At 41.1% G+C, this 11218-nt stretch overlaps 2 protein-coding genes across 4 annotated transcripts in view; one reads left to right on the plus strand and one right to left on the minus strand.

The window, feature by feature from the left end:
* The window catches only part of lamb4 (laminin, beta 4), a 56195-nt gene extending 49665 nt beyond the window's left edge, over positions 1-6530 (minus strand). For all 3 annotated transcript variants that reach the window (XR_007035063.1, XM_047345081.1, XM_047345093.1), the window contains exons 1-2: positions 6393-6530; positions 3574-3650 (exon numbers count right to left, since the gene is read on the minus strand). The gene's annotated coding sequence lies outside the window, so the exon portion shown is untranslated. The remainder of the gene's footprint in view (positions 1-3573; positions 3651-6392) is intronic.
* LOC124855335 (gamma-crystallin M2-like) lies at positions 5951-8092 on the plus strand. The gene is made up of 3 exons (XM_047345107.1): positions 5951-6076; positions 6418-6660; positions 7763-8092. The coding sequence occupies exons 1-3, from the start codon at positions 6047-6049 to the stop codon at positions 8039-8041; spliced, it is 552 nt and encodes a 183-aa protein (XP_047201063.1). The 5' UTR covers positions 5951-6046; the 3' UTR covers positions 8042-8092.
* The last annotated feature ends 3126 nt before the right edge of the window (positions 8093-11218 follow it).

Below are 11218 nucleotides of genomic sequence, written 5' to 3' on the forward strand. Positions count from 1 at the left end.
GAGCTATCAATTAGAGGAAGCCCATGTGGATTTACTGTTTTCTCAGACCCTTCAGGTGAAGCACAATAGTTCTTTTGAAGCTACACTAGAACGTCTCACAGATTTACATATAGACATGAGTGCTCCACCTGCAGCAGATTACAAACTTTCTGTGAACTGATACAAATGTTCCAACTTCATCCAACTTTTTCATCAGTATATTTACTTCAATTAGTTACGTATGTTTGAAATCAGTAAAAGCCGGACATCGCTATATGAGTGAGTACAAACTTATGTCGTTATGTTTAAATGTGAATGTATGAGTACCGATTTCTACGTGTGCCTCCAAGTGTGCCCCCTTGGTCGCCACGGACTACAAGAAGGGAAGATGAATGTGTAAAGCGATCTGGCTGTAGCTGTCATATTGCGAGGGACATGTAATTGAATGGGTGTGTACGCACGTGCATTATGATGTGTGGGTGTGAACAGGTGTGTGCGTTCTATCAACGGAAGGGACAGAACTGCTACGTCACAATAATACAGTAGTATAATTTAATATAGTACAAACATTAACTAAATCAACACTCTTCTGACCATTGTACCTAGGGAGCTACCACCAAAAAAAAGATTATTATTGTTTAGTCTTAGAGTGCAGGTAGATTAGTCTTCTCAAGCAAATAACCTCTTATTTATAGCTGATAACCAACAGATGACTTATGACAGCGGTGTCATCAGACAGACAGATGCCTAAATTTGGTTTAAATTGGGAGATATTAGGTTTTGGAACTGAATAAGAACAACAGCTGTTAGAAATAATCCGTCGAGGTTGATATGTTGGTGTTGCCTGAATTGCACTTAAATAAATAAATAAAAAGTCACACTTTTTATCATTTTTATTTTGTTGGTGGGGAACTGCAGGTTTATGGGAATATTTTAATCAGAGATGTGTGACTTTAAGAGAAAATGTGGTTGTGTTATGTTTGACTTTAAGAAGAAAAGAAAATGGAAACTGGTGAGGACTCTGACAGGATTTTTGTCAGGTGCGGTGTAACGGAGGACCCCGGAATGCAGACGAGCAGGCAGCATGATGGTAAGTGAAATGGTTTAATAACTGAAACTTACTTCAGCAGGTGGTGGCAAAAACAGACATGGACAGGCAGGCAAGACAGGCTTGGTATAAACTTGACATGAGTCGAGATGATGACAGAGTGACAAAACCAAAAACAACCCGAACAGGGTGGGTGGAGGGGGTCTCGGCAGGAGGGCCACAGACAAAAACCAAAATACAAAGTTCAGGCGGTGACCAGGATGTCGTCCTGAGCAGGCACAACGTTCTGGAGGTCGTCCCGCGCAGGCACACAGTTCAGGCGGGCGCCAGGACCTGCAACGCAGAGTCCTGGGCGGTCGGCGGCGAAGGCTTGGAGACCAACAGAGGCATCTGATGTGCATCAGAGCAAATAGCTGCTGGATCATAAACATTACAAGTCTGATCAAACTGGGCGTATATTTTTAATCTCTCCTTGCTCTGCAGTGAGGAACAGCACTGATACCAGCAGGAGCAGTTGTTTCTCTGAAGTCTCATTGGCTCTTTCCCTGACAGCAACTTCAGCTTGGTTGTTTATCTGACAATGTTATTAATTTAACTTTGCTGAGAAGGGAAGAGGAAAACGCAGAACTCAAAAACAAAGCGGATCATATCCAAGAAAGATCCAACCACAGAAACCAATAGGAGACCTGGTGGGAACAGACCCAAACTGGGATCTTTTTGCCAGGAACCAATTCTGACTTGGGGTTGATGCTGATTTACTAAAGCAATCTCAGCCTGTTCTGATCTACAAAAATCTGAATCTGTTAAAGATATTAAAGTCTGATCTGTTATTTCCATGAAACTCAGATTTTCCATCAGCAAACCTTCATGCAGGATCAACATAAAAAAAAAACTAAACTAAAAAGCTAAAAATGTGGCTTTTCTAAGTAAAAATTAAAAAGAAACTCACAACCGGAACCTAAATGATCAGTTCAAGCTCATAAGTAACCAGCGCAGCAGCAACAGAAAGAAATCAAAAAATGGAAAAGGAACATCTCAAGAACTGCAGCAACATGTCTCTGCAGATATTTGGGATTTTATTCTGACAGTTTAAATCTGATTTTACACTTGGGAAGAAATTAGCCTGAGGAATCCTCTAAACTAAATGTCAATAAAACATCATAGTTTTACTTTTCACTCTGCAGACAGATTTAATGAGGAATGTGCAGCTAGTTTGTAAAAACTGGAGCAGAGAGTGAGCCTCAGGTACAGTAATGACCAAGTGTGATTTCATAAGTAACAACGTTGTATTTAACTACATATTTGAGGTTTTTGTTATGATGAAAAGTGTTGGCAGCTGCAGTGCAGAGGAGTAAATCACTTTTATATTCACGAGACAGAATCAGAAGGTCTGCTGAAGATCAGAGATGGACGACAAGTTGTGTGGCTGCTTTAAAACAAGATAGAGCATCAGAGATAAGGGGCCATTAATCCGGGTTTCTTTATGCCACTGATCTCTGCTGATGTTTCAGCTTCCTGTCAGGCCACGCCAGTGTTTTAACTCATAGTTTTCAAAGAGTTAGGGGGCTTCATGGAAAACATCAGCTCAAAACCAAGCAGATGAAGATTTCAAAAGCTGAATGAAGCAATTCTCCTGAAACTGGAGGTTTAGTAGACTGAGTTGGCTCGTTCTGCCCTTTCTCAAGGGTTTAGAAAGATAATGATGAGCTCAGGTGAAACTCAAACATGAATTGTACTGTCTGTGAGCTGTAGGTGGCGCTGTGTAGAACAAAGGACAGAAAAATTAACTTAAAGGCCCTAAGCTGTAAAACATATTTAAAAAAAGGTTAAACTAACTCTCCCTATAGCTGTTTGATGAAAATGTTAAAATTACACATAATGGCTGAAAAATCTGCGAATTTAATATGAAAACTGGGAGAACTGGGATTTTCAATCAAGGCAGGATATCTAACAACATCATCTTCCACAGTTTTAAAACACGACTGCAGAAATGATTTAAAATGTGTTTACCTGAAAACAGGAGGACAAGTAAAATAAAAAGTGTAAAACTAGATGTAAAACCACAGCGAGGCGGCATTTAATTCATTCAGCTTCATTCCCAACATGTTGTCTTAGAGCAGATTTCAGACTTCACAGCAACTTTCATTACTGACACGTACATTTTGTACGCTAAAAAAAACTCACTTAACCAGTCAGTCCATATGATTTCTTTGGCTTGTTTTCAGAACATCATTTAGTTTTTCTGCTGTTTGTCACACAGAAGCTACATAGAATTAAACCGGCAGAACCAGTAGACATTTCAAATGAATTTAAAACAAAGCTGGTAGACTCAATGACCTCAGCAAAATTAAGTCATTTACCAGTTTAGATTATTGTAAATCTCTAAATTGAATCTAAAAACATCTTTCATGAGAAAGAGCTAATGCAGAGGATTAACTGCACACATGTGACAGAATTCCTCCAGCTTCCTTTTCCTTCAGTCTATGGAACATGTACTTGAGTCCCACAGAAGACATTTGGTGTACAGAGAGTGAAAGTGGACCTACCTGCTCCGGTTCCCATCCTGGGCGAATGAGCACACCTGGGCAGGTAACAGCACACCTGAGATACTTGCTGCCCGAGGCTGAAGGCAAGGCAAAGCAAGTTTATTTATATAGCACATTTCAGTAGCAAGGCAAAGTGCTGTACATGACAAAAAAACAGAGATAATAGGAAGAGTATATTACAGTGGCCTGACGGTAATTAAATAATTAAGGAACACAAATAATTTAGAAAAAAAAAAATGAATAACTAAATAAATTTGCAGGAAAATTTGAGAATTTAATCTAATCATTAATGCATGCTATGCTCCCGGTCCCATTTCTTCCTGGGGGCGTTGGCAATCCTGGAACACTGCATCTGCCCCATTTCATGGGAACTTCGCTTCCCGTCCAATTTATTCGCAAGTAATTTACCAGTAGGAGCATCCCTCTCCACGTATGTATTCCTGTGGGGGGTCGTTTGGTCCCCAGGGGAAAATCCTAAATTGCCTTATCCCTGTCCCAGTACAAATCGTTATCAGTTATTTAGAAGGAGGGTTGGATTTGCTTTTTAATTTTAAGCAGATTGACATGAGTATTTTGTTTGAATCTAATTTTATTAAAATAATAAGATGAAAAAACCTGCTGGAAATTAATTATAAAATAACGAACAAAATAAAAAATTAATGATAAAATGATTCATAAGAAAATGAAAGGAAAGTTATTACTGAAAACTTAACTAATACTGTTTAGACAGCACAGTCAAAGACCACTCTAAACAAGTTTTTATTTTTGATTTAAAGCAACTTAGGGTTTCAACATTTTTACAATTTTCTGGTTTCTGGTTCTGTTACAAGAGGTGAACGATATTTACAAAATAATGGGGGGGACTGAAGCCCTCAGGTTACCTTTTGTCAGCTCACCCTGGATCCCCAGCCAAAAGTAAAGTGCTGGATATCTTTAACAAAACTTGCGTGTTTGAAAAGAAAATGTGACACATTATGTTTCAGATTTAGCTGCTTTGACAACCAGAATCTGACGCCACAGAGGAATGCATTCGACCCAACTTTCAAATCAATAAAATATGAACATATTTATCAACCAGTCTGTCTGATCTCATGAAAATTAGGGAGTAGGTCCTAAAACAGTCCTCCACAGCAGGTTGTACAGGAGCCACCTGTGGGGCTTTTGAATGTCAAAAAGGAGCCCTGTGGAGATCGTAAGGAGTCCCCTTATGAGGTTGTGTAGGAGCCTCCTATGAGGATTTGGGTGTCAAAAAGGAGCCCTCTGGAGATTATGGAGGTAAAAAGGAGCCCCCTCTGGAGGTTGTTGAGTCCCTAAAGGAACTCCCTCTGGAGGTCGTAATGGAGCCCTCTAGAGATCATAAAGGAGACCCCTCTGGAGGTTGTTGAGTCCCTAAAGGAACTCCCTCTGGAGGTCGTAATGGAGCCCTCTAGAGATCATAAAGGAGACCCCTCTGGAGGTTAAGGAGGTAAAATAAAGGAGTCCCCTTTGGATGTTGAACAGGAATCTACTCTGAAGGTCATTCAGGTGAAAAAAGAGGCCTCCCTGGAGGTTGCGAAGGTGCTAAAGGAACTCCGTCTGGAGGTCGCATAGAGCCCCCTCCGAAGGTTGTGGAGGTCGAAAGGAAGACCCTCTGGAGGTTGTTGAAGCACTACAGGAACGCTCTTGGGGGTCATAATGGAACCCTCTGGAGATTATAAAGGAGCCCCTTGTAGAGGTCATAAGTGGTAAGTGAAAGTTATACCGAAGTCATCTGCAGGTTTCACAGGAGCTGTCTTGATGTCATAAAAGAACCCTTGCAAAGGAGTCCCCTCTGGAGGTTGTAAAGAAGCCTCATTGGAGGTCATAAAAGAGCTAAGTGGAGGCCATGTCTGAGGTAGTTTCAATACCACCAGTCCCTGTAAGGGTGTCAAGGATTCCAAACAGGCAAACAAACAAATCCCCCAACACAGGAGCTAAATGTTAGAGACGGTTGAGAACTTGGGTGTGAGAGATTAATGATCCATCAGAGGAAAAAGATCTTTAGATGGAGAGTTGCTGATGTTGATGTTTCTGGTCTCTGAGTTTGTTGTTCCTGATTGAAATGACAGGACTTTAGAGACAGGCAGTGTTTTTGGTCTTTATTATTTCTGCTCTCTGTGTCTCTTTGTGTTCAGTGGAAGTGTTTTCACCAGTGGTGTCGTCACAATTTCACCTTCTGTAATTTTCTCAGTGTGAGATGACTGCTTAATGGTAGGAAACAGGTGAGCTGTTTTGCTGGTGAACAGGTTAACAAACTGCTGGTGTGGATGAAAGCAGCTTCTGAAGGCCTCCACCCTCATTGTTAACCCTTTCAAAGAGGCTTTGTGTGTGACACACAACCATGTGCTGAATGTGCACTGTGATTTACAAAGCCACCAGCGTCACTCAGGTGTATAAAAGCTGTGAACTCACACAGGTATGACTGCACTGAGCCCTCTCCAGCTCCTCCGACAACATGTCTGCCCCAAACATGAACATGAGCAGGGTAAGTCCCCCACAGGTGTCACACCTCGAGATCAAATTTAAGACATTAAGATGTTTTTAATTAGTGGAAAATTATTTTAAATGTCCTCTTTGCACCGTTAAATGTCAGGTAAAGCTGCTCCTGTATGGTATTTCCAGAGCACAGAACATTTTCACCTGACTCCTGTTGAACAGTACAGACTTTTATAAATCTTGAAAAAAGCTTTTTTTTAATGAAGATCTAAAATATCAACCCTCTAGAATCTGTTTTCTCAGACCCACATTTTCCAAAATACGCTAAACCCCAGGAAACCTCAGCAGGACCTAATTGTTCCTACCTTCATTCAACTTCTTTCTGCTCAGATCGTCTTCTACGAGGACAGGAACTTCCAGGGACGTTCCTATGACTGCAGCAGTGACTGTGCCGATTTATCCTCCTACCTGAGCAGGTGTCACTCCTGCAGGGTGGAGAGAGGCTGCTTCATGGTCTACGACCGCACCAACTACATGGGTAACCAGTACTTCATGAGGAGGGGCGAGTACGCTGACTACATGAGCATGATGGGAATGAGCGACTGCATCCGATCCTGCCGCATGATCCCCATGGTAACCAGCCATTTTAAAGCACTACACCATCCCCATGGTAACCAGTCACATTACAACAGTATATTATCTTCATGGTAACCAGTCATACAACAGCTCTACATCATCCCCATGGCAACCGGTCACATTATCACCATGGTAACCAGTAAAATTACTGTAAAATTAGCGCTCAAATAACTACAGAAACCAATTGCATTACTGCTTACATTATCTCTATAGTAACGAGTCAAACATAATCTCCACGAAAACCAGTCACATTACTGCCTAAATTATCTCCAGGGTAATCAATCACATTAAAGACAGGTAGGCAACTTGAGGCCTTGCTCAGGGGCACATTGACATGTGACAGTAGGAAGCTGCAATAGAACCCACAACTTTCGGATTCCAAAAAGACTACTCTACCTGCTGAGCCACAGTTGCCACCAGCTCTAAAAGTCTATGTTAACCATTTAAATTACAGCAGGAATCATCTGAATGTAACTAGTTACATTACAGCACACAACGTCTCCATGGTGACTAGATGCGTTCCATTACAAATCATCCCCATTTATCCTTTATTTTAAATGTCCTCTTTGCACCTTTAAATGTCAGGTAAAGCTGCTCCTGTATGGTATTTCCAGAGCACAGAATATGTTCACCTGACTCCTGTTGACCAGTACAGACTTTTATAAATCTTACTATGGAGACGTTGTGTGCTGTAATGTAACTATAGTTACATTCAGATGATTCCTGCTGTAATTTCAATGGTTAACATAGACTTTGAGAGCTGGGGTCAACTGTGGCTCAGCGGTACAGGAGCTTCATTCTGACCAAATTACAGCACACATCTCCATAGTAACTAGTCACACATCATGGAAGCTGTGGCTTCAGCTCCCCATCTGTCCAAGTGTCCTTGGGCAAGACACTTGACCCCAAGTTGCAGACTGACATGTCGATACACCGACAGCATATTGACGTATGACTGTGACTCAGTCTAAAAGCAGTATGAGTAGTGGGTAAGACAACAAGTCCAGTGTTTCCATGTACTTGCTGTATGCTACTTCTTGATGTGCAGCTGATAGTTGTACAGAGATCAACTGACTGATTGATTATCGGTATCTTCTAGTACCGTGGCTCCTACAAGATGAGGATCTACGAGAGGGAGAACTTCGGAGGCCAGATGTACGAGATGATGGACGACTGCGACAACATCATGGATCGTTACCGCATGTCCAACTGCATGTCGTGTCACGTGATGGACGGACACTGGCTGATGTATGAGCAGCCCCACTACAGAGGCAGGATGATGTACATGAGGCCTGGAGAGTACAGGAGCTTCATGAACATGGGCATGGGCAACATGAGGTTCATGAGCATGAAGCGCATCATGGACTCCTACTACTGAAGAAATTCAGGACAGTGCTGAGAAACATTAAAAAACTGTTTTTCTCCTAAACCTGTCTGTTCTTATTTAATACTTGCACAAAGTCCCATTTAGGACAGAAGTGGTCAACCTACAGGGCAAAAAAGATCAATGCAATCAAAGCATCATTAAATGGACCACACACCTTAGGCCAGCGTTGTTTTACCTCACTGTCTTCACACCCTAGCTTGTCAGAAGTGTGCTTGGCCTTTAGGTGGCACTCTAAACATTTAATATGATATTTAGTTGGATTCAGTTCTGGTCTGCTGCCACACAGTAAAAATGGAGTTAAAATGGACCTCCCTCTGGCAGGTCCACCAAATACCAGTTTGCTGGAGAAGGATTACAATCCAAAACCAAAGTATGTTATATGCAACATTAAGTCTTCTGTCATCAGAGGCAGTTTGAAGCTAATTTGATCATGAATATCGAAGAAGGACCCCCTCCAGTACACAGTGGTCCTCAGCTCCTGTAGATAGGAGATATATCTTTTTTTTCCAGATTTTGAAGCCTGTGTCAAGCTTTTGATAAAGTGGTGAGTCAAACACGTGGCTTTCTGTTGCAAATGAGTGGAGCTTACATGGTGTCAGATTGTCCCCCATGTTTTTGTTTTGTAGGATATGACTGCTGTCAGTTTTGGTGATATTTATTGGTTTTAGGTGATGTTGAATAATTTTCTCAAAAACAGACATAGAAACCATAATCTTGTCTGATACCTTTCACTTGAACAACAGCCACCTCTTGATTACCTGAATGTTATTTATTACTAATTTTTACTCCATCTTATTACATGCTATTGTTCTTATCTTATAATTTTTTATGTTATTTTACTCCATCAATTCACTGTTTTCCACCTTTGCAGAAAAGGGAAGCACAATAATCATTTGTGCTGTTAATGTTTGCTCTAAGTGTGTATAAAACAAATAGAAACTCATAAAATGTGTGCATGCATCACAGTAGGACAGAAACTGAAAATAACAGTGGTAAGAGTAGACCGTTCCTTAAAACCCAAAATCACCTCAGATCATTAAACAGAGACCATGACTGCATTGGATGGACGTTAAAAATGATCATCCTCATACATCTCCACTGGCGCCCTTCCAGTTTTTATATTGTAAAGAGCAACAATACAACCTTATTAACTTTGAAAGAATGCATTTGACATAAACTCACAAAAGTATTCCTCACTGGTAAAGAAACGTTTTCTATTGATGCTCAATAACAAATTTATAACAACCCCTGGAAACATCCCTGAAAACCGGAGAACACAGTATTTACAGTCAGAACAGTTGCATTACTGACATTTACACAAAAACATGCAGAAAATAGTAATGTATGATGATGCTAAACCTTAGCAGTACTTGATTATGTCCTAACCTCTGACCAACCTAATAACTCATAATCCAGGAGACAACAGTGTTTAGCTTTGACAGCTGACAGACTGACTAATTAATCCAACATGGTAGTTTCTCCTTAGGAACAACTGATAGATACTTCATCTTCAATTTCCCTCAGAGACTGAAGATAAAGTATCTTCGATCTCTAGTGAATCAGCTGTTTTAAACATGGTTGAGTCATGGCTGCTCCGCTGTCCTCCACCTGTCTTTTATAATGAACAATGGTGTTCATTTGGGCTCAATAATGCATACCATACGTCGTTTTAAATCCATATTACCTGTTCTGGAGCAAGTCTCCCATAAACAAGCTGAGGATTTCAACCCGACACTCCATTAAGAAATCCTCTTCATCCATTTTAAATTTTAAAGACATCAATTACAAAAATGAGTTGGTGCATTTATTTCAATTAGAATAATGTTTTTGTCACAATCTCCAGGTGTTTGGGGTTTTGATTTCCTTTATGTGTATTTTTTGACCATTTCTTTGCTGATATTAGGTTCTTCGGTTTTATATTCTTCATTTCAGTTCCGTGTCCATTATCGTCAGGTGCTTTTCTCAGCTTTTTTTTGTGTTTTGGCTCCTGGTTTAGTGTTGATATACATTATTGTATTATTATGATTCTGCTAGGTTTCCTCTCTGTGTTTCTCTTTGTCTGCTCCTGCTCAGCTCTTCCTTCATTGGTCTCAGCTGTTCCTCATCTCCTGATTACACTCACCTGCTTACCATCTTTTTCCTCTGCTCTTCCATCTGTACAGGTCCTTCTCAAAAAATTAGCATATTGTGATAAAGTTAATTATTTTCCATAATGTAATGATGAAAATTTAACATTCATATATTTTAGATTCATTGCACACTAACTGAAATATTTCAGGTCTTTTATTGTCTTAATACGGATGATTTTGGCATACAGCTCATGAAAACCCAAAATTCCTATCTCACAAAATTAGCATATCATTAAAAGGGTCTCTAAACGAGCTATGAACCTAATCATCTGAATCAACGAGTTAACTCTAAACACCTGCAAAAGATTCCTGAGGCCTTTAAAACTCCCAGCCTGGTTCATCACTCAAAACCCCAATCATGGGTAAGACTGCCGACCTGACTGCTGTCCAGAAGGCCACTATTGACACTCTCAAGCAAGAGGGTAAGACACAGAAAGAAATATCTGAATGAATAGGCTGTTCCCAGAGTGCTGTATCAAGGCACCTCTGTGGGAAGTCTGTGCAAAGGAAAAGGTGTGGCAGAAAACGCTGCACAACGAGAAGAGGTGACCGGACCCTGAGGAAGATTGTGGAGAAGGGCCGATTCCAGACCTTGGGGGACCTGCAGAAGCAGTGGACTGAGTCTGGAGTAGAAACATCCAGAGCCACCGTGCACAGGCGTGTGCAGGAAATGGGCTACAGGTGCCGCATTCCCCAGGTCAAGCCACCTTTGAACCAGAAACAGCGGCAGAAGCGCCTGACCTGGGCTACAGAGAAGCAGCACTGGACTGTTGCTCAGTGGTCCGAAGTACTTTTTTCGGATGAAAGCAAATTCTGCATGTCATTCGGAAATCAAGGTGCCAGAGTCTGGAGGAAGACTGGGGAGAAGGAAATGCCAAAATGCCAGAAGTCCAGTGTCAAGTACCCACAGTCAGTGATGTCTGGGGTGCCGTGTCAGCTGCTGGTGTTGGTCCACTGTGTTTTATCAAGGGCAGGGTCAATGCAGCTAGCTATCAGGAGATTTTGGAGCACTTCATGCTTCCATCTGCTGAAAAGCTTT

This window comes from Girardinichthys multiradiatus, chromosome 2, assembly GCF_021462225.1.
Source record: "Girardinichthys multiradiatus isolate DD_20200921_A chromosome 2, DD_fGirMul_XY1, whole genome shotgun sequence".
Taxonomy (NCBI): domain Eukaryota; kingdom Metazoa; phylum Chordata; class Actinopteri; order Cyprinodontiformes; family Goodeidae; genus Girardinichthys; species Girardinichthys multiradiatus.

Bases quoted from the DNA above. Each gene is read 5' to 3' on its own strand.
- LOC124855335 (XM_047345107.1), top strand. From the start codon at position 6,047: ATGTCTGCCCCAAACATGAACATGAGCAGG. The intron at 6,077-6,417 runs GTAAGTCCCCCA...CTTTCTGCTCAG, and splicing joins CAAACATGAACATGAGCAGG to ATCGTCTTCTACGAGGACAG. The intron at 6,661-7,762 runs GTAACCAGCCAT...GGTATCTTCTAG, and splicing joins CCTGCCGCATGATCCCCATG to TACCGTGGCTCCTACAAGAT.